The 24,386-nt window shown below is 45.1% G+C and overlaps 1 protein-coding gene across 1 annotated transcript in view; it reads left to right on the top strand.

Annotated features, from left to right (window-relative positions):
• The window catches only part of PHACTR3 (phosphatase and actin regulator 3), a 584,477-nt gene that overhangs the window by 555,718 nt on the left and 4,373 nt on the right, over positions 1-24,386 (top strand). Inside the window, exons 9-12 of the mRNA XM_085619467.1 lie at positions 40-95; positions 17,049-17,110; positions 21,034-21,174; positions 23,838-23,914. Of these exons, the coding sequence (XP_085475593.1) occupies positions 40-95; positions 17,049-17,110; positions 21,034-21,174; positions 23,838-23,914 (336 nt within the window). The remainder of the gene's footprint in view (positions 1-39; positions 96-17,048; positions 17,111-21,033; positions 21,175-23,837; positions 23,915-24,386) is intronic.

The raw sequence follows: 24,386 nt of genomic DNA on the forward strand, positions 1-24,386 counted from the left end.
CAACATGGTGCAAAACGTGATTCTGGTGTTTTTCCGCAGACGCCTGAGCCAAAGACCTGCTGTGGAAGAGCTGGAGAGACGGAACATCCTGAAACGTGAGTACTGGCTCTCCTGGGAGAGGCCGCCCCGGCTGTGCATGCTCGGAATGTTGTCGTGATTGCTGTCGTGTCTACAAAGGGGATTGTAATCTGCAGTTTGTTCGTGCTCTACTCAGGGCCACTGGGATTATGCAGCAGGGGAAAGCCAAATTATGTGGCACGGTTTGGAAAATTATGTGGCAAGAAAACGTCAATTGTGTGGCATAATGCTGCACATTTTGTAAAAGTATTTCTCCATTATTTTGTTGTATTTTTACACTTGTTAACTGTCTGAGCATTGTTTGCTCCCCATTAGTATCGGTTTAACACCCACATATAACAATAAACAACAGAAGGGTGACCAGTCAACCTTTGCAAAGGGCTTCCACTGTGCAACAGTATGTTTTGCTGTGTTTTAGTAACTTTTGAATCGGTTGAACTAGAAACAACATTTATGTTTTGTTGAAATATCCAGGTTATGCAGAAAATTATGGATTATGTGGCAAATCTACAATTATGTGAAAAACGCAGCAGCCGCACAACCACTTAATTCTAGTGGCCAGGACTATACTTCTGTTTACACCTACTTCAAGCAAAGACATTCTATTCACAGTATTATAAATAATGAACGGAAAATAGTGCCTACAATGACTAGCCCCCCTCAGATTGTTATGGCCTACCCTTCACATTTTGACTCCTGAGTGCTCCCTCAATAATCTGGAATAAAGGCCCTCATCTCCTTACATAGCACAGTGTTGGCCAAGCACTTTATTATCCTGCATTCCCTCCAGAGAACTAGAGCACTGTCTTCTCTTGGCTTTTTATTTTTTTAGAGTTTTACATAGCGCGAACTAGACCTGAAGGTATCAGAGCGCCTTACATGAGCACCAGTTGTGTTACAGACAGATGCATTAATTTTTTTTTCTTAGGCACGGGAAGATTAAGTGATGTGCCCAGAATCACAGGATGTTGAGGGTCCCTACTGAGACTTGAACCCGGTTCCCCAGCTTCGAGGTCCACCGCTCTAGCCATTAGGCCACATCCTCTCCAACTGTCACCAGTATTTATTGATAGTGACAGATCCTGGTTACTACCCTTTCTAGCTCACTTTCTCCACGTTTGCCCATCACTTTGTCTCCTGCTGATTGAGTCCTGGATAGGTCTCCCTATGTCAGCTGAAACCCGTTGAAAAAATTCACCTCCACCGGCATCTTAGTTTCCTGTGCCATTATTCCACTTCTGTTGTTGCCCACAGACCAGGCTTGTTGTTGACCCTTCCATCTCATCCAATCATTTATCCTCCGATACCCAGTCACAGTGGCACACAAGTCTCAATGTCATGAGACTTCAACTCCAGCCTCATTTTACAAAGCCTTTTCCTTTGTACACCACCATTATTCCCTCCTGCTTGTCTGCCCAGGCTTTCCTCTTCACTTCCATTTCATCTGCACTCTTGTCTAATCTCCCTTAGCTGTACTTGCTTCACTTGACACCTCTTCCCAATCTTCTGTCAATCTCGTTGTTCATCTTTTGTCTGACTCTGTGGTCAATACCTCCTTAAATCCATGGGAACCTTCCTCCATTTTGTTCCTCTTCGATCCTAAATTGTAGAAGTCTGCCCTTTCTGCAGTCTCTTTCGGACTTTAGAAGAATGCTCCCCTGGCTTTTTCCTCGTAAAAATGCTGCTAGTGCCACCGTACCAGCTACTCTCAAGCTCCTCCTCCATGTAGGGGAGAGAGGAAATCTGAGGAAGGCGACTGCCTAGGCTGGGGGCCCATGTTTACTGTCCTTTGCATTCTGCCACTTTGGAGGTTGCCCCACCGCAGTTAGTAGTTCTACTTTTGGTCATGACCACCAACATTCATGACTGTTTTACACAAAATAATTTGTTAGGAGCATTAGGAAGCTGAAGACTGTTTTCATTGTGTGAAAGGGGTACGCATGCGGGTGGTGAGAGGTTTACTGGGGTCTGTTTTTTGGCATGTTTATCAAATAATTGGTTGATAATGTATGAACTTTGAAAATAGATTTTGTCAAAATTAATGGATTTTGTTACGGAAATAATATATCTTTTGTGTGTAAAATACATATTTTTAGCATTAATATTATGGTTTTATCACAAATGCAATGTTGAATTACGTATACGTGTGCACAGGTTTATTTTGAGTGCAGCATGAGTCCGTTCGCAGCATAGGCCGTGCATGGGGTGCTTAGGTGTCACAGGCAGTCTGTGCTGCCCAAATTGTGTACATGGCATGGCCCCGTAGCCCCTCGCCCAGTCCCACTGACGGGTGCACCCTCAGTGTTTATGGTGCTGGCACGGGTCTTCAGGTGAAAGAAGGTAGTGAATGCAACACTCACAAAGGTGACAATGGTGTCGCTGTCCTCACGCCTTGATGAATCCAGGGGCATGGGAATTTCCTCGGACCCAGACATAAACCCTACCACCCATACAACTAGGTCACCACCCTTCGTGACTACTTAGGCCTAGATGTCAGTTCCTCTGTTGAAGCAGAACTCCTCCGCTACGGTGGCTTGCTCTTTGAGTAGCCCATGGTTTTCAGCCTGGTTTCCTTTAGCACCATACAGCTTTGCAGCACTCTGCTGATGCTGGGAAACCTCACAGCTTAGTCACGTTGTGATGCCACTTCACCCATGGAGCAGTGCAGATCGCTTCCTGGTGCATAGTGGATGCCGTTGTTTCAATACTTCTCGGGTCCTTCACAGCCACCCTTCTTCTGAGCAGCATCTTTTTATGCAAGGACACTGTCTTTGTCCCTTCTTCAGTCTTTCCGTTGAAGCAGAGTTGAGGCAGTCTCTCCTGGCAGTCTTAATTGAAATCCCAAGGTTTCAAGTCCTAAACCCATCATGTTGAGTTGACAGTGGCTACCCAACCCTGGAGAACAGAACATTTCTAGTTGTCAATGGTGTGGAAACCCAGGATTCCTGGAAAGAAGTGCTGAAATATTGGTTTTCCCATTTTGAGGTCGAACCTAGTAGACAGTGCATGCGCTGCCTGTTGCACTCATATTCAGACTTACCAACAACATAGAGGGGCTTGAAGCTCTCCCATTGCTTACAATTGGTTGGCTTTCCTTATCACCCACCTTTGCCTGCTTCTTATTCATGCCGCAGCCTGCCAATCCTGTGTCTGTTCCGCCCATGGAGCATTGCCTCTTTACAATCTCTTTGACTGGATGGCACGCTGCTTCAACTGCTTGCTTTTCAACCACGATTTGTTTCTTTTGAATTGATCCCTCCATCAGAGTTCATGTGTTTTCGAGCTGTCTCCCTTTGCATTTCTCTTTGTTGACCATCCCCCTACCACTTGTGCTCGCCTGTGAGTTCCTCCCCATTGCCTCCTCCCAACCATGCCCTCCATGTTTCTTGAACCATGATGCTTCTCAGTCCCTTTTGCCCTTGCCGTGTTCCTTTCGAGACCGGCCCCTTACCTCTCTCTGGGTTTCTTGTGTGTTCATCGCCTCTACCCTCCACTGTGTTGCTTCCAGAACCTTTGTTGCTTCCATTCACCCTGCCACCCCAGCACGTATTAAAAAAACACTTTTACGCCTTTTCTTTTTAGTTATAGATCCAAACGGGAAGAGAAAGAAAAAAGGCGCCCACTTAATTTTGTAGGCGCATGCATGCGTTGTGTGTGCCCCACATGATGATGTGTGCAGCCGGATCAAATACTTTTTTTTCTTTTATTTTAACTTTAGCTATGATGCAAAGCACCAGAAATGCTGTGCATCATGGCTGAAAAAGGTCGTCAAAGCCAAAAGGTCACAATGGTGAGATCTATTGTCTTTGCCAAAGCTTGTTATACTAAAGATGCAGGCAGGAGTTGTGTATTCCAGCAGTTCAGATCTGAGAGTGGTTCTGGGTAGCTCCCTCCTTACACCATTCAGACTGGTCTAGCCATGGTCTTTGTCACTAGATTGAGCAGGAAAGTAGGATAGAACTGGGGATTGCCAGGCATGAAAATCCAAAACAGAGCACGATGTCAAGAAAGCCTGCCCTGCTTAACTACCTGTTAACCTATTGGTGGAGAGCAGCCCTTCCAGGGAGCCAAGGGACAGGAAAGAGCAGTGGGGAACTTGCTAGTTTCAAGGGGGGCCTAAGTGGCCTCTCCTAAATATTTCTCAGTCTGAGCCACTACAAGACATCCCTGGAATGTCCTGCAGGGAACTCTGCAGCTCACATCTGGTGTTTTGCCTCTCCCTGCAGCCCTCCATTTTAGGTTCCACTTACAGAGAGCATATGTCACACTCTAGACACACCTCATCTACACACGCCAATCGTGCCCAGGTGTGACATCCATGTCCCACATGGATGGCTTAGCTTCCGATTTGCAAGGGACTGTCAGACTAATTTAAAAAAGCATTGGCAAAGTCAGTTGGTCTTGCCTGTGAAACCTATTGGCTTTGTCAATTCTTTTTTGTTATGTTTTAAGAAAATACATAATGAAGAGAATACATGGAGGGGGGCTGAGAGAGATACAGAGGGAGAGTAAATAGTCCTCAGTTGCGTGCAATGAAAGGACTGATGTCACCGTTGGCAGGCTACATTCCTTCCAATGAAACAAATGGTGAGACCGAAATGCTCCTGGGCGCGATATGAGAAAAAGAAAAGGGAGGAAATCCATCCAGTCATGAGCAGAAAAGTTAGATGGACAACACAGACATCCAATCATGAGTGCGGTGCTGATCCAAACTCATTCACTGTATTGTTTTGTTCACTATAGGTCTCTGACAACACATGACTAATGCTTGCTGAAGGCGAGACCTAATAGGTGACTCTCCCCAGTACTGACAGGTAACAAAGCCCTGGCTTGCTTCTATAAACAGTATTGTTGCCACCACTGTTAGTCTTCCGCAGCCTGGTGGGCTGACCGTACTTACACCGGGGGAAGCTCGCGCACATGCTGTGCGGCTCGAGGCCACAGTCTGGGTCTCAAACTGTGTCACAAAGTTCCACCAGTGTACATGCATGGCTGTCATGTGTGATGAGACAGTGGCCAGGAAGGAACAGCTTGCTACATCGAATTCGAGGCATGGGTACACACTCTTGTGAGCAATGCAGTTGACATGTTTCCATCCTAACAGGCATTAATACAAGGATGACGTAAAGCATATCAAAGGATGCATAGGTTTTATCATATTACCTTTACTGCAGCATTGTTGCATGTTTCTTTACTGTGAATCCGAGGACCTGGATTCACACCATCCACAGTATGAAGAGTGGATGAAGAAAAGTGGCAGCCCTTGAGGAAAAAGGGGAGGAAGGCAAGTGGCACTTCCTGCCCATGGAAATAAAAATCCACACGGGTAGATTTTTAGAGCATCAGCTGTTATTATGTATGCAGACATTTCTAGAAATTGGGTAAATGTCCTACTTTAAATCGTATTTGCTCCAACTGAAAATAGTGCTCCCATGACCCAATGCCACCAGTCAAAGATGGAGAACCTTTCCCAAGTTGAAGTAAACATATGTCCTCATGGTAAATCCAGTATGTGCATTCCCACCTATGTGCAAGTGGAGTGGACAGCCCAAAAAACCAAACTCTCCACCTCTTACTGGTGTACTGTGGCCCACCCTATGCTAGTCTCGAAGTGTGTGCTGGGTACTCATTGGTGGAGCGATAGTTCCAACCACTAGGGACAGCCTATAGGCTGTAAGTAAGACACTTCCTTGGTTTGGGTTACCTGGTGATTGAGATGGGAACACAACAGATCAGCAGCAGAACCAATAGCAATCCAGACAATGCAACTCCTGTTGTTGAAATACTTCTTTGACCACGCGCCTTAATCATATTTTAATCTTAGCTGTTTGTTCATGCCTGTTGTTTGATTCCATAATGGAAAATAAGATTTGTCCTGCAACGGGGAGCTCTTTATTGTTAATAGGATTATCAGTTCTTATACGTTAGGGCTTGTTACACAGCACATCAATTCCACCCTCAACTGAGCATTAAGAATAAAATATAGGTCTTCTTTCTTGAACAAGATGAGCAATGTAGCTACAGCAGATGGGTCCAACGTTGGTCCAAGGGGACAGAGGCCATGATTCATTTTAAACCGTTCACCTGCAAATGTGATATGGATATGGGCTTCATAGCACCCTGTTGGACAACCCGCGCCCAGATTTTCAGTCTATCCACACAAACTTCATTTGCATAGAATTATTCTAAAATGGATTATTAACAGTCCTTGGTTAGCTAATAAAATTTGGAATTGCTCTAACCCCATTGGGCACATATCCAACCACTGACAATCTTGGTCGCATTGGCTGTGTCATATGAGGGAGCATCCTGGGAGCGGATTGGCTGCACTCTTGCTGTTCATTACTACAGAACAGACTGGCCTGTCAGATGACAGCCCAAGGGGCTGTGGTGCGATCACTATGAAGTTTGGCGTCCCATTCTGTAACCTACCATAACCACCCAAGGAGCGCTGATGCCAGCACCCGAATTCTTTGCTACCCAGAAGCTGCTTCCAGTCATAGAGCCCCCCGTACCTGCACAGGTGCTAGCACCCCGAACTTTGCTGGCCCATTGGCTCTGTCCTACCATAAAGCATCTATGGAGCATAGGTGCCAACACCCCAACCCTTGGCTGCCCTCTGGCTGTTTCCAGTTATACAGCACCCAAAGAGCAAATATGACATCATTCAGATCCCCATCTGCCCATTGACTGTTCCCTGTTATAAATCAACCAAGCAACACAGGCTGTATCCAGTCATCGAGCTTGGATGCCAACATCTTTACCTTATATGCCCGCTAACTTGCTGGTCATAGAGTGCCAAAGGATCAAAGGTGCAGGCTCCCTACTGTTCACTGGAGCTGGACCCACTCTTTATCAAATAAAAAAACACATATTTTAGCATTATCCATTCACCTTTCCAACTCTTTGCTACCTCTAAGTATATACCTTTAAACACCATAGAGCGTTCAGCAGTTCTTGCCTTCCAAATTCTGGAACCAAAAAGAATTCCCCTTCACCGCAAAAAACGTCCCTTCTTTTCTCCAGAAAATATTAAACTCTGCCACTCCACTCTCCCCTTCCATAAGACACACCTTCACCCTCCATAATGCAAACCCCATAGAAACCTCTTTAATCCATACCAGACATACCCTGCCTCTTTTAACACACTCTTGCATGTTCCTGCTTTTTCCCTATATGAAGTTTTCCCCATCTTTTTCTTCCTCCGCCGTTCCGTGTTGTTTCTTTTTCCCTCTCTTGCGCTTGGTTAATGTCTGATGGAGAAAATTAAGTGCCGGTCCCCAAAAAGGAGTGCCGACGGTCCCCACCTAGGGTCGCGGAAATTATGTCATTCCGCAGCTATATTTGCATAATTTTGGATGTGCTGCATCTGCCACATAATCCATCATCTACTGCAGAATCAGCTGATTTTAACAAAAGAAATGTTTCTAGCTCAAACAGATCAAACGTTCCTAAAAACGTGGCAACGTGTTTGCGCTCAAAGGAAGGCTCTTTGCCGAAGTTAACTGCTCATCTTTCAGTTGCATATTTCTGTATTTTGTTGTTAAACAGGTACTGATGAGGTGGAATATTTGCCCAGGCTGTATTACCATGGATATAAATAACAAAATAATGAAGTAACTCTATTAAAAAAAGTGCCAATTGTGCTGCATAATTTTTCTTTTCTTGTTGTATAATTTAGTCAAACATGCTGCATAATTTGGTTCCCCCTGGCGCATAATTCCAGGGGCCGTGCTCCCACCGGCTCGATTAAGCACTGAGTTAGGGACATCTCAATGGTATCTTTTATACTGATGGGCGCATCTGTCCTTTGAGCGGCACTATATAATGGATCTTTGGATTAGGACTGAAAGTAAACTGGGCAAAGACATTTGTAGAACCCACCCTTAAACTGAGAGGCAGGGGATCATGTAGACAACATAATACCGAGCAAGCATATGTTCAGGCTGTAAACAGAGAGACAAGCATAGAACTATAAATACTAAGAAGTGAACATACCAAAAGGGAACGTTGCAGCGATCCTACGGAAGGAACAAACTTCGAGTCAATGTATTTTTGCATGAACTTGCTTTGAACAAGCCTGTACTGTTGTAATAGATAGCTTGCACTAGCAGCTTGGTTTATTTTATGGCTGACGCTAACAGGCAACAAAAGATAGGACCATTTACTCTGCCATTTTCCTACTCCTGCCATACCACCAACCTGGGAATCAGCGTTTACAATGCTGACAGAACTACACAGTGCCATTACAATGCAGGCACTTCAACGAATGATGCGTTTGTTGTATTGCCTGCGTTGTAAAGGCATGCACTGTAAAAGCATGCGTGAATACGTCATACATCCCACAAACCTTGGTAGATATGTAGATTTATGGGTGCTAAAAACCTGCACAGTTGAAAAACTCTACGGGTGTAAGGTGCATACAGATGGACTACTTCATTTGTTAAAAACACTCAGAATTTCGATATATCTGGTCTGTTAATTCACTAATTTATCTTTTTTAATGCTGTAAGGCAAATTCTGTGCACACGTTTCAGCATCCACAGGTCTGTTCTCTGTGCATCTTGCACTCTCTTCCCTGTGGTTATCACAAGCCAGCGATGTAACCGCAGTGGCAGAACATATGTAGGAAATAGTACAACATTCACTGGTTTTCTCCGAAAATTGCTTCTCTGTTAATGTTGTCCACTTTTGAAGGTTCATTCTGATCGGTTTAGAAAGCCCAATCTCTTGAGCAGAGAAGTTGTTGTCCTGATCATACACTACCACGAGTGACCCTTTCACAGTAAGCCTCCTCACCTTGCTGTCCCTCACAACTGTCTCTGTCAACTGACAATATTCGAGTGGAAATTCACTAGGTCTCCCTGTACCTCTGCCCTGTCTCTCCACCTCCCCCCCTCACCTTCCGCCCCTGGCCTAATTTGGGACTCCCACTTCTGATCAACAACAATCCTTCACTGCCAACATACACAACATTAAAATCCTGCATCTGAAAACTGAATATGGGTTTTTCCTTCTGTAACCCAACAGCAGATTCTTGATTCGGCATCAGCTCACCCTGTTTCTTCGTCTGCCTGTCCCTGTCTCTTTGCCCGACCCTGTCGCCATCCAACGCTTTCACTACTTTACTGTTCTGCCTCACCTGCAGCTCGCCCAACCTCTGCATCGACTTTTGCTTTTCACCGTACAAGAGCTTCCCATCTCCTTTGCAAGACACAGGATGCCCTCATCCTCAAATTGAAACTCATAGACGGGCCGTTGCCCTCCCCCTTTTGATCCACTTGGATCAGTAGGCCTGGATCACGTCACCCATCCCACCCTTTTTCTTTTCTTTTATTTAATGTTTATTTAATTAGCATTTTTCTATAGCGTCAGCTAGACCCAAACGGCGACAGAGCACTTCACAAAAGAAGATGCCATTTTACAGGTTACAGAACAAAACAGTAACAAATGCCAACCCCTAAGGGGAATGAATCTGATAAACAGTGGATACGTTGGAGTTTAGCATTCAGCTTGAGACATGAACTGGGAAGACACTGCCTTCTAAAAAGAAGTATAAGAGGTAAATTAAAGTCCTGCCGGGGCGCTAACACCTAAGACGAAAAATGATATATCCTATCAAATACAATAAAACTGTGTCGATATATGTCAATGTTTAGTTACAGCATCATTGGCAAAGGTGAAAATGTGTTCTTTGCATGTGAGAAGGCCTTGGCCCTTCCTCGCATTGACCATCTGCCCATCTCTGGAATAAAGACTCTTGTCTCCATCTCTCCTCCACCTCAAACAAAGTCTGTCACCCTTCCTCACATTGCCCATCTGCCTACCTTTCTTTCCTGGTGCAGAGTTAATGCACCTCTAGAGGATACAGCTGGAGTTCTATCGTGTTTTTTTATGTACTGGGTTTTTACGAGGGAGCGTCATAAAATCAGATTAACATGATTTTTTCAAAAAAATCTGCTTTTCGCGTGACAGAGTGTGCGCAGGGACATGAGCAAGGGAAAGATTACATGGAAACTGCGATCAAGGGTAGGAAAGCACCGTATGTCCAGTGGCCGGTAGCTTTGCCAATGTTTGTTTCTGGTCCCCCACATTGAAAATATGATGATGCTATTAATATGCTGCAGCACGGCTCTCGTTCGTTATGCACTGCTCAAGTCCCTTTAAGAACAGGGTGTGCTATACATTAATTCTGCTGGCAGGCCTTCTTTCCACGGCTGAGTTCTGAGGTGCCCTGGTGACTGGCAGGGTGCAGGCCTCGGCCTGCAGGATGGTTTTAGCTGGAGAGTCACGTCTCCCATGCAGTGGAAGCGGCGGCTGCAGCCATATTTCAGTAGGAGAGCCCGTGACTGCTTTACTAAGCAGCCTGCAGGATGCAGCTTGGAAAGGGCCTCCCTCGCTGCAGATCTGACGCCACTGGCTCTGCATGTGAGGCGTGCCTTCCTCGCTGTGTGAGGTGGAAATGAAAACACTACAGCATGAAAACACCTTACCACATCTAAAGGGTGGGCAATGCTTACAAAAGTAATCATTCACCTGAACACCAGATTTGGATAATTGTGCCCTCCCTCGCTCGCTTGTTCCCTTGTTTAACTCCCTCCTTCTGTTTCATGTTCCCTCTTTAACGCATACTTCCATTATGTTTCCTATTCCCTCTCATCTGCCATGACCTTACCAATACTCTTCCCTCCTACCCTCTTTCCTGATCCCTGTTCCCCTCTCCCCGCTCCCCCAGCCCCCTCGTCTGTTCCATCAATCCCTCTCCTGTTCCCTTCTAACCTCCCACCATCTTTCCCACTCCAGTTTATTCCTTCCCTGTCCTCAGTCCCTGACTATCCTAGTTCCTCCTCCTTTATTTCCTCTACTGTTCATTCCTTTTGTTCTCTCGTTCCTCTGTTCCACCACTGCTCTCTCTTTCCCTTCTCTTCCCCCTTGCCTATCCTATTCCATCCTTGCATCTTTCGTCCATCGCTCTATCTTCTCTTCCTCCCTAGTCTCTCCTGATCACTCGTGCCTTCTGTCCTCCCTCCTTGCCTCTAACATTCTCTCCGATCCTCTCTCCTGTGCCTCCCATTCCCTGTATGCATGTCGTGTTCTCTCTTTCCATCTCACACTCTCCCCTTTTCACTTTCATATACCCCCTTCCCCATCAACAGTTCATTCCTTCCTTCTCTTTCTTCTCCCTCTTCTTTCTTCCCTTCCCGTGTCTTCTTTCCTCTGCTTTCCTAACCTCTACAGTCCATTCCTTGCTCCTCCGTCTCCTCATTCCCACCTTCAAAACCTGCTGTCTCTCGGTGCTTCGTAATGTCCTTTTGTCTGTATAAACGCTATTCCTCCCATGAGGGGACAGGATGTGGCCTAACGGCCAGAGCTGCCGACTTTAGAGCTGGAAAAGCAGGTTCGAGTCTCGGCGTCAACCCACATACTGTGATTTTGGGCAAATCACTTCATGTCCCCGCGCCTACTAACAATGAATATGCCCTTGTGTAATGTAACTGGGTCGAGTACGCGCTATATAAAACGGCAAAAAACACAGAAGCACCTTGTCTGCAGGTGGAAGAGGAGGAGGTGCGGGGACACAGGCGTGCAACGCTTGTTAGACGCAGCGCTTCATTAGCATGGAGACGCAGAGCACCGTGACATATTATCTGGTAATAGACGCAGAGAGGTCCGACATTTACACAAAATAAACCCCGTGCCCGCGGCACCCCCACCCCAGGTCTCCGAGCAGGAGCAGGCTCCGTGTTCAGAAGCGGAGGGGGGAGGGGGGCGATGACCGCGACCCGCCGAGCACAGATTGATTTCTCACCGTGCACAACAAAGAGCTGGCGGCGGGAATTCAAGGCCGCCCTGAGCCAGGCGCATGCTGTTCCGTACATGCAGTACCTCGTCTTAGAGGTGTTTTTCTTTTCGGATTGTTTTATTTTTTTGCAGCGTCGTGCACAGTGTAATGTTGTTCCGCTAGAATTCCTGGAATGAGCTTTGCGACGTGAAATTGCAGATGAAGTGTTCGCGGAGCCCAGCGCCAAGGCTAAGCGCGCTCCTAATGGCTTCGTGAGGTGAAAAACGCGATGTTTCCATCAACACAGGTCTCCGCGCTCACTAAACCTGACTGAAACGGGTGCGCAAGGCAATTACGGATTGGCAAAGAAGGCACCGGCCCATGGGGGCCCACTACTTTTAGGGGCCCCGCGACGACGGATCAAAATACAACTTAAGTACATAAACCAGAGACATCAGATTCACATAACAGTTTGTCTCTTAAAAGCTCATCTTCTGGCAGCTGTCAGTTTGTAAAAAAGAAATCTGGTGCATTGGGCATTAGGAAATAATTTGTGCGGGGGCCCCCAAAATTTTGACGGCCTATGGGCCTCCACGGGGTTTAATCGGGCACTGGCACAAGACCTGGAAGGCCCCCAAACGATGTCTTTGGAAAGACCTTGGAAAGATCTTTCCAGCCTGTCAAGACCTCATTTTGGTGCCGGCAACTAACAGTTTCCCAGAATCATATAGGGGGTACCCCTACTGGGACCCTCCTGAGTCTCAATAATAAAGCCCACAATTGGTTGTTGGACAGAGTAGAGGCCACAGTTTATTGGCTGCTTTCACTTACAATAGATTCTCGTGGGTTCTCTTTGGTGATCCACATGCAAATCAAGATCTTTTTGTATTTCCTCTTGCAGAAAACAGGGGTTCAGAGGCGTGGCATGGGCTTATACCATCGACCTGCATCCTTTGATCCTGTTTGGGAAGGGAGTCAATCCTTGGCACTAACAAAAAAAATTGGGTATGGGTATAGGTCCCTTGTTCTTATGTGATCATGGCTGAGGTAGATTCCCCCCTCCAACCACTTCTATGGAAGTCGTGCCTAACATTTGGGTCTCACTGGCTAGGACGAGGTGCCACCCCACTGCCTTAAGAAAGCACGAGGTGTGTGCAGTATCGCAGGCAGTGTATATGCAACAGCACATTCTCTAATAGCTTGAGAAAGGCATACATGCACAGCACTTGAAAGAAACACCCTGCGGGGGGATGGACAGGTGCTTCCTGATCTGTACATGGCAAGCACATATGTTACATATGTAAAAACTGCTGCTGTGGCCCGTTTTGGGTCCCACTGGGTGCAATAGATTGAGACACCACCTAATTTCTGAAACCATAGTACGGAAATGGTGCAATTTGGTCCAATTTTATGTGTGAAAATGTCCCTAATTGGCACCACTTTAGTAAAAAATGGCACAGGTTGGCAGGGATCTTGGTAATAGGGAAAGTGAAGCATAATTACCAAAAGCCAGAGTGCTGTAGGCATACTACTCCGATTGCGCCAACCCCTTTGCTGAACAAGCGTAGCTTCTGTTCACTGTTTCAACAATTTTCCACAACCTTGTCCATGCACACTATATTCCAAAAATGTCTACAAAGTTTCACAACGTTTTAAGCACTCAAATTCCCCCATTCTTGTATATACCTCCAGTGCATTGACCTAGACAACTTTTAGATCTGCTCTGAGCTTTCAGCGCATTTCACCTCATCATTCTGACTGATTCTAGAGGTGGTACAGAACTTAGGGACGTTGTTACTATGTACTATTGTGGTGTTGTTGATTTCTCCATCTAATCCAAGGCATTGACTTCAGACCATCCTGAATGTGCTCATCCTGATTTCCAGACTCACCAAGGGGTCCCAAACCCTGGAATGTTACAGAACAATACAAATGTTAGCAGCGTGCTGCACAAATGCTGGGAGCATAGTAGCACATGAAATCCTAACTGCAAGTAGGACAGTAAGCGTGGCATAAGCCCACTTTAGTACTACGTGTAAAGTTTATATGCTGAAGCCAAAGATATTGCCTGGAACTGGGCTGCAAGCCTGCCCCGTTAGGGGTCATTGGATAAGGAGTGTTGGATTAAACAAAGTGCATGATGTGAGAGGGCAGCACTGTTAAAAGTAACGTATATTTCCAAATACTGAGGACATTAGCCGGAGACGTAATTGTGGCAAGAAATAAAAGCAACTTCCTTGAAACCAGAGATAAGCATGAACTGAGAATCTGACAGCAGAGAAGCCCTGTCAGTTCCATGAAGCCCCCACTTCCTGCCTTGTCTTGTCCCACAGATTCATCATGTATCCCGTGCTGCCTAACTTTCTCATTACTGTGCTTCCTCAGTCTTTAGGAATCTTATTTTTATTTATTTATTGTTTTTCGTCTTGCCCCCTGATAGGAGTCTGTTTCATGGATACACATTTCTTGCTGTGAACAATTATGAATTATAATGCGTCTCCTTCGCCATTGTAGGCTCCTCTGTTAATGAGGAGTTCTAGTCCGCTTACGCTGAATAACGAAGACATTTGTGCTGTGGTCATATTGGGAGTTTAAAAGTCTGTAACACTTCCTCCTTCCCTCGAAGCCACCTGCCACCAATAACTACAACTATGCTGCCATTGCTTATCCAAATCCAATGCCCTAAGCTGTGATTTTGCCCTGATCTGATCCGAGCTTGATTAGTCATTATAACTCTTCTGAAGTCAGAGAAGATACAAAATTGTGGAGCAAGACCAGTTAGCAGAGAACCCCTGGCCGTCGGGCTCTTGGCCTGCAAGGACCACCCAGAGGGTCTTAGTAAGTCTAGAAGTGGTCTTACATGTTTTCTCAGTGGGGGGAAAAGCCTTCTATGGGCGGACTCAGCCTTGGTCCTGGACAACTTTGACAAGTACAAAAAACTAACTGAACAAATGAAAGCCCCGCTCAGCCAGGATCACCGTGCAGGAAGGTCAGCTGCTTCGCCCCTCTAATGTTTCTGGTGCACCATCTGCAGAGAGCAATCTCATACTTACACACTGCTAACAAGTGTTCTAATAAATGAACTCAGTCTCCCAGCATGCCACACATTCTGGTTCAGTAGGATCCCAAACCTCATGATCCATTGCGTTAGAAATGTCATATCTATTTGTTTGATCGACCTCGGAGGCATGACGGGCTGGACTGGTCCACACGAGAAAAACACAGGTTCAGCTACTGAAATATCAGTAAGGTGGGTGTAGATTTACTATCACTAACTCCACTGTGAAGATATGTTGGGAGCCAATAATACGATCGGGATACACTTATGAGGTTTCAACCGCAGTATTGTGGTCGAACACCATGTAAAGGGTAGATCTGGCTTGGAGCCAGATTGAACCCGACCCATCACACCGTATACATATTTGAAGGGCGCTTCTGTCTGCGCAAACACTTCTAGTGTAAATCAGAACCAAGTGTGGTGTCCTTCCACAAACACATTGAGGTCTTGCAAAGTCACCATCACTCTTTCCACATTAACATACCATAACCAATGTCACGTGTTCTAATATGCACGTTACTGCTTGTGAACAGCTAAGAAGTACATAAATAAATAACATAGCACCATTCGTCCTGTCCATTGAGGTGCAGCCATGGGGTCACGTGTACAAGAACACTAATTCAGTATTTCTTTTGGTGACATGTTATATGCCTTTGCTTTTAAAGACCTCCTGGAAACCGCACTTTGCTCTAACGATATTCTCGCTAAATTAACATCAATGAATAATACTGGCTACAATTGGTTTGTGCCTTTTGTATAATTAGAATCGTACCTCCGTAGATCCTGGTATTGAATTTTAGATTGAACAGGAAGGGCCCGTTGTTTCGGCTGCCATTAGAACGGAAATCCCGTGGCACATAACGGCATCGACTGGCATCGGTTTAGAAACACCGAGGCCTGAGAACCAGCTACGACTTGAAGTGGGACTGGGTACCACATTTCTAGAAACAGAGAAGACTTGCTCCAAGAAGGGAATCCCCTCGGTGGTTAAATGGAAACATCTCCTTTGTTGAGTTTTTTTCTCTCTCTGCAGAAGAGCTCACCTCAGCACGAGTCCCAATTTAGCAGCAGACGGGGCCAGAAATAGAACAATCCATTCACGTGTACCCCCCCCGGCCGCGCGCCCCCTCCCGCGCTCCTGCAGTGCGGCTATTCTTAGCGCGGGTGGGGAGGTGTTATCGTGGCAGGAATGTTAATCATCGGAGGCGCGCGGGGAATGCCTGCACGTCAGGAACACACACACCCGCGGGGGCACGTGCTGCGTCTGTCAGACCAGAGAGCAGCGCGCGCTCATGTGCGGGGATTTAGGAAGATCCCTGAAAATAAATACAGACAGGTGCAGCAGAGGCTGCAGGCAATACAACATGGCAGCGGATATATCTGTGCGACTTGACATCACAGGGTTGAAACCCAGGTTTAGATCACTATGTTAGTGCAGTTCACCTGAGATATCTCGACTGTAATAAGGAAATTACAGATGGGATTGTATACAGGGATTAGAGGTTCCCATGTATTAACATGCACAGGTACCCAAGATAGTGCTTCTTTTTTCTGGTCATTCCTACCGCCCTCATCACATCCCTTTAAATTCCTTTCACCACAAAGCCAATCTAAACACAGCACAGTAGGGCTAGAGTAATTGGTGGGCATTTATCTTGAGTTATCAATTGCTGCATGATCCCCGATTATCCCGGCCTCACTTTTTGCAGTATTTACGCAGGACGTCTGCACACCTCGGGATTACATACCTTTAAATATTTAACTATTGTGTGAGCAGAGCCAGCTCCGACAAGATTAGCCTGTTTCAAGAACAGTAACACACTACCTTTTGCAAGCATGTTATCTATTTTATTAATCGCTAAACTGAATTGTGAGGCAACAAGTTCAGCTAGTGGACAGGGATGCAGAAAAGTATCTTGGTAGCTTGAGTTTTATTAAGTGAGTATTTTTACTTCTTTGGGGTGAAAAAACATTCTTGTGAACACTGTGCGCCCACAGTTTGGTTTAGCTTTTTTAACCCCCTGAAGTGGTCGCGCAGATACAAAGGGGACAGAGGAGCTTTGAAGCACATTTAAACTGACAATGTCCCCAAAGTGGTGAAACTCATCTCGGTTATGGTCTCTTCCACAGAAAGAAACGATCAGACAGAACAAGAGGAACGAAGAGAAATCAAACAGCGGCTGACACGGAAGGTAAGCTGTGAACGGATGGATGACTCTCCTTTAGACCCTCAGAAGTCACACACACTCCTTTGACTTTGTTCATGGCCAGATGCACACGCACAGATACGTGCACACACACTTAAACAAGCTTTTTCACGCCGCGCGCACACATTCACATACACTTCAAGGACCTTGCGCACGACCAGAGGCGCAACTAGAGCCAAATTTCGGGGGAGGGGGGGGGGGGGGGCAGAGCAAAAATTTCGGGGGGGGCTGAACTTTAAGCAATAGGCAGAGTGGAGCTGCAGGGGCTCTTAGAAGAGGTGAAGCAACAGCGAGGCCTCATTAACATGCAAATGGTCTTTTAAAGACCTGTGAAGTGCTCGGGTGCGGCTGCTTTTTTGCCCGGGAAGGTGTCTCATCCCGGGCTGCCACACACGAGGGGGGGGGGGCGGGGGGGGGGGGCTGAAGCCCTGTGAGTCTAATGGGTGTTGCGCGCCTGCGCACGACCACAGACGTGTATCTGGGATGCACACTCGCTCACACCCTCACACTCTCCGGTGACCTTCAGCACGCGCACCCAGTCCAGTTTCTCACGCTGATGACCTTGCGCTCACGCACATTCTCAGCACAGGACCCCTCACTTGTCGGAAAGCACAGGAAGCTGACTGAGGTCATTTGCATGCATATTGCTAAGTATGCACTTGCACTCATGGGAAACCATGGCCCTGTGCTACAACCAGATGCAATCTGCGTGGGAACGGCTGGCGTCCTGCCGGTACCTGTTCCCTCCCCAGCGCAGTTTCCACTCGCGGCACGCAGTGGTTTTAGAGGTGAAACATACTGCGAGGTGTTCAAGTCAGGCTCCTGAGATGTCATAAGTTAACAGAATGGCACTGCAAGGGTAACTCGAATAGCCTTTTAGGTTTGTCGACGTACACCCGGGCGTTAAAGCAGCATTTATGCCTATATGAAGCAGGAACAGACATATGACTGAAACACTTCCATTTCAGCCTACCTAACACACTCAATGTACGAATGAATTTGTCAGTTACTTACGCTCGGAGCTTTGTAGTTAATAGATTTCCACCAGCAAATATTATTTATATTCATGTCCGGTTTGAGGGTAACAAGTTTTAGAAAAAAACAGCATTGGGTGTGCAGAAGAAACAAGAGCGTTTCCAGTGCCCAGTCACCTATCACTCACCCTTTTTCACTGTTTTCACCCTAGGCGGACAAACCCAATATAAATTATCAGCATAGAATTGCAACTTTTTCATTCATTTCTTAGTCACTAGCCGTTTCAATGCACACAGGGGGCAGACATTTCCACAGTCTGTTATCTTTACTATAGCTATCAAGCATGGATGGCAAATGCATGGGCACAGCCCTCCAATAGGCCTGCTGTTACTATGAGTCCCCTGCATGGTTCATCCGTCGGTGAAGTAGCAACAGCCGACCAATAGTATCTTGTTTCAGTAGGCTTTAGCCAGGGAAATAAAAAGGTAAGACAGTATGAACGGGGGGATCTTGCAGAGAATTCACATTATAGGATGAGTAGCCTATGCTTACTCTCGCTTCCGGCACCATCCATTTCCAAGATATGGGAACATTATATAGCAAGAAATAAACTGGACGGCATTGGTTAATGTCAAGATGCGCTGTCCTGCAATACATATCCAACGGTAGTGATGTGCGCCTCCACGCTTCTCCCAACCCACTGCCAACCTTACAATATTTAACATGTAGGTTAAAAGAAGACACAAGGAAATAGGTTTGGGGCTAGGGAAAGAAAATGAATCACTGGATATCGGCAGGCGACTGCATGGTCAAGCAGCTGGGCTTGATCTGAACTACAGGAGCACTGACCTCTAAAGGAAAGAAAAGACTTTAAGCAAAACTCTGGTACTGGCTTAACACTGACATTCTGATGTTAATATATGGTGTACCTGGTGACACTCTCTGTATTTCCAACTCTATTCTAAAACTAAACTCTATATCTTCCCTGAGCTGAGATAAGAAGTTGATGTGACTCTGTTATTATAGTTTTCTTGCTAAAGAGACCTGTCTTCAATATTCTGTGATAACATTCACTGACTGATTTCTTTTGGTCTAATTGGTTGATAACAGCAATATGAAAAGCATTTGTTAAATTTGTTAACACAATTAGCAATTATATATTAGTTCTAATTAATACCTCAATACCATATGTACCATACGTTTTCTAATAACATTGCAGACTTCCAAGAGTTACAGGTTATGAGGATTCAAAAGTTCTAAACAAGAAGTTCTAGCTCTAACAAATACATATAATGATTGCCTAGCAAGGATGCTATGGACCAAGAGGAACTTATCCTCTAAGCATTCAAGATGGCCACCACCATTTAAAGGCCTTGTGAGACTTTAGGACATATAGCCCTTCTTGCCTTCATTCAAGTGTTTAGAGTAGTGCATCTGTATGAGGTGCAAGGCTTCTGTCCAGGTGACGCATACACTCTTTGCACCCTGCCATCATCTTCTGGTCTGGAAGATGCCCATGGTCGTGAGGTTTGAAGTTGAACATCTCTGAACGGGTTCGGCACGCAGACGAAAGGGGCATCCTGTGCATCGTGACAGCATGAATCATACAAAAATGTTTTGAAGGGCTGCCTTTTCCTACTGGGACAGGAAAATGACTCAGTAGGCAGAGTTCTTGGTTAGGTCCCATTTGTAGCAGGCTGTATTTCCTTGGCCATAGCCATCTGTTTTTGTGGTGGTCCATGGAGCCTCATACTCAAGATCGGATGATACAGAGGTGATGAAGTCATGTGGGGCTCAGACCTGAAACTAGACCTCTTTTTGTAGGACAGAGTTTAATTAGGCAGGATACCTGTGTGGACACACCACACAGCTGTGAGTTTGACTTATGAGATTGACTCGTGAGCTGCAGGTGTATGTAAAAGGTTCTCATTTGTAACCTTGTCGGCTGCATTGGCAAGTCAGAAGGCCAGGACTCTGTGGACGCCGCAGCTTAGGGTGGTGCAAAATGCTTGGAAAGGGAACAGCCAGCAAAACTTGAAGCCACTCTGCCAAAAATGAGTTCTTGTTTCATCCGGTGTCTACAATAGCTCAAACTAATAGGAGCCTGAGCAACAATATGAGGCAAGATCATGTTATTTTTACCTGAAACCATAGAAGAACAATGGCCTCACAAACCATGTATGAGAGGTGCAAGGAATGAGCAAGAGAGGCTCTTCCAAAACATTGTGTAGGGCAGTCAGCAATTGACATGCAGGAGCTGCAGATTTGGCTGGATTTAGGGAAGGCTCATCATTTGGACAAGAGAATGTTATTGTGATGAGATGGACTTGATGTAAATATCTCTTATACAGTTTATCTAGTTGGGAATCAGAAGCCATACAAATCTGAACATGAAGATCAGGGTGCAGTCATCTGAAGCAGACTAGGCATGTCTGGTGGAGGTCAGGGCACACGTCTCTCTGATCTTAGCATCTATGGCATCAACCAGCGTTCAAGAGAGAGTTTTGTAGCAAGCAATAAGTAAGTTGTTCACAAGGCAGAGAATAACCTGCTAGAAAATATGTCCAACTGCACCACCCTGCGAAACACAACAAAGGCACACCTATGTCTGTCAGGGTAGCCAGAAGGAACACCATTAAGTGGTAAAGAATTCAGAGGCTGTGCAGTGGATCCCAGTACATGTGTCTAAACACTCAGTAGTTAATTGCGCTAGGTTTCTGGGACACCACCACCTCTTGCTTCAGGAGGCCCTTCCAGGTCAGTGTCATACACCGCAGTGCAAAACCTGTCATTAAATCAAGCTACATACAGGCAACATGTACATAAAGTGGGCTACTAAACTATCAATATTGTCTGATGCTAAATGAATATCATGTTACGCCTGCCTCTGAAGTGAGCATACATTTGTGTTTTTGTTCCAATTGTTCTTATAGCTCAATCAGAGGCCGACAGTTGACGAACTTAGAGACAGAAAAATCCTGATTCGTTTCAGTGATTATGTGGAAGTGGCAAAAGCACAAGATTATGACAGACGGGCAGACAAACCATGGACAAGGTTATCAGCAGCAGACAAGGTGAGTTCCATAGAGATATATACTGATTGGAGCCTAGCTTGATACATAAAGTGACGAATACAGAGAGCGAGGCACACTGCAGTGGCACCAAAAGACAAAAGAGTCATTTTTGAAGAGGGGAGAGGGTGAATGGAAAAGTATTATTTGATCAAATTTAAGATCTGCCAGGCCCACCCAGTTTTATAATTTCCTTCCTACTCCTCACTTACAGACCAGGTTTATTTTTACATCCTCAATCCTGTCCTCTATTCAGGCTTTGCCTGTTCTCTACCATTTCTCCCTGCCTTTCCTTCCCAACAATGTAAACGCATTAGAGTAACTCCTAATAGGGTTTGAGGCCTTTACAGTAATAGTAACTCAATGTCCACAGCTGCAACACAACCTCCATTCCCGAGTATGGTTTCAGTGTCACTTTGCTGTCACTCACGGCACACCTAATGCACTGACAAGAAGATGGGACCTAGTACAGTATGGGACATGCAGTGCTTGGTAAGAGCATGAGAAAAGAGGGAAGTGTTGCTGTTGTACGATTAAAATATGATTTCCTCACCTCATTGGTGTGTTAACTTAAAAGGTTCTCTGCCTCACAGTCTATAAGTGGGATTACACATGTAATGTAGTTCCTGGGTGTATTTTAGGACACGATTGTCTGATAGACTATTGGTGTGCATTTTTTTGATTTTCCCCAGTATCTGCTTTTATTCTCACAGCGACCTTGTTGTTTTTTCACATTGTCTTTTATCTGAATTCTGCCTCCTTATGTAGTGTGTTTATACTGATTGAAGATGTCAAAGCAGTATTTGTATAAGAACCAGCTTTGGCTTTTAAGACACATTTTTGCAATGCAAGAAAACAGTTTACCTGAACTAAGTATCGTACGCTGCAAATAATATAGAAGCAAAATCTCTGTTTAGGAGACACATTAAAACTGTCTGTAACCTTTGAAAATAGCTTTAACAAAATCAAGAGAAAGCCTCAGTACCAACAGCCAATATATATATTTTTAGTCTGCAACCATTGATCCATCCACCCCATCGATGTTTTTAAGCGTAAACCTCACTATTCTGTCCTGGCATTCATGCATGTTTCCATTCATCCATCTGCTTCTGTATGCACTGTGTATGCATGTGAGTGTTGTAGGAGGTTATATGTGTGCTGTCTGCGTGTGCCGCTGTGTGTTATGTATGCGCCTGTATTTGTGGCACAGTGCCCGTGTTTCTATGTAAGTCTGCTGGTCTGTGTGCTTTGGTGATGGTTACTGTGTTGCTCTATGTGTATGGGTGTGAGTTTGCATGTTTATGTGTACAGGCATGGAATCTGTACGCTAGGCATTTTGTACTGTCTGTGCATTTTATTTTGCAAGTGTCATATAACTACATACCTCTGAGTACATATAATATACAAAAGTATACATACTAGATTTGTCAATGTTTTTATGTTAAAAACGTCCCCAGTGTGGCTCCCAATATTTCTATTGTTCTTCTCAAATTCTTGCCAAACTAAATGGCCATTTTAGAACCATCCAAAATAGTAATAGGGTTTATCTTTCATTTGGTGACTTTGAGGCCTGACCTCACAGTTTTACCTCGCGGAGAGGATATTGGTGTTTTTAGTACATGACTTGCTAGTTGGCTGCATTTAATTACACCCCCATCCCTGTTTTAGGATGAGTTGAGCTAGCAACAGGTTTCTCACTACTACCCATGTCACACTCACTCTCGTATCCTTAAATGATGATTGGTTGAGCCAATAGCTACCAGGTCTTTCCGCTCACAGAAAGGGCAACCAGTTATAGTTTTCTGTTCTGTGTGAAAATAAGGTGCTAGGAAATCGATGTTAATATAAATCGACGTTTATCCTTAATACCAGCCTCCGACCCAGCCTACCATATGTAAAGTATTCAGCAATGGGTTTGCAAAGAATGTTAGCGTGATGTATTTCAATTTCCCCGGGGAAGTAATAAATCCTAAGTAGGAAGTTTGCCCCATGTTCTCAGAACATAGAAACTTAAGAAATGGCTCCTCTCTCATAAAGTCAACCCTAGAGTTGTTACAGTTATTTTTAACAATGCAGGAGACTGTTTACGCAGTATCTTGGGTGATGTTAAATGTTGTGCCTGTGATGTTCATATTTTAAAGCCTCAAACAGGATGTCATACATAGATTCGCCTGCATGCACGGCTTGTTTGGCCTCCCATATATTTCCCTTTCTGGCATTGTTTCTATTGTTTGAGGTACGGCGCTGGTTAATTACAGCTATGTGATGGTTGAATATGTGTTAGTTGGTTCCAATCTAAAATGCTTGCCTGGCAATACCTGTGCATACATATTTGACAGGTTTAATGTTGATTGTCTGGGCATTTTTGAGTTTGCATCAGTTCTACTATCAATTTGCTTTGGTTTTTAATTGGTATTTAAGCTGGGCTCATTGTCTCTTTGTGGTCAGTTCAAGGTGGCTGTGTAAGTGTATTTTCTAACCTCTGTTGACTCGTAAACCTCTTGTCGTTCACCGGATATGCAGTGGCAATGACAGGTTTCTAGACTGCTCCATGATTCATGGCTTTTACCCTAAATAATACTGTTTTTATTATCGCTATAAATGTATTGTCCCGTGTTCAGACCAAAACGCGATGCTTTATATCCTGTGTATTTTTTTAATCCTAGGCAGCAATCCGTAAAGAGCTCAACGAATACAAAAGCAATGAAATGGAAGTACATGCGTCAAGCAAGCATCTGACAAGGTTAGACTAACTTCTTACAAGCCTTTGAAATGGTGTTCCTTTTATTTTGTTCATATAACGCAGACTGCTCCTGTCCCACGACCTCTGCATGTGTGGAATATCCCAATGCTTTAGCTCTGTAAATGTACAGCTGTACACCGGGCCACGTCAAACTGCCAGGGAGTGTTTATATTTCAGCTGTATCTAAGGACAATGGCCATAATAAAAAAATACATGCCTGAAATAAGTGCTGACTCGACTTGTAATTTGAAACATGTTGAGTTCCAAAGGCACAAGGACAGCAAAGCTGCTTATACACCTTGGCAGTGAAACCAAGCCTAGCAAAACAATTGTAATAACACAATCTTGGAGAGACAGTACTCATGACTGCAAGATCTCTGATACATCCCCGGGGGCTCTTCAAAGAATTGCAGGGGTTCATTTATCATTTATAATCCTCTTTAAGCTCCCATTTTCCAAAGAAAAATACGAG

This window comes from Triturus cristatus, chromosome 7 (assembly GCF_964204655.1).
Source record: "Triturus cristatus chromosome 7, aTriCri1.1, whole genome shotgun sequence".
Classification (NCBI taxonomy): domain Eukaryota; kingdom Metazoa; phylum Chordata; class Amphibia; order Caudata; family Salamandridae; genus Triturus; species Triturus cristatus.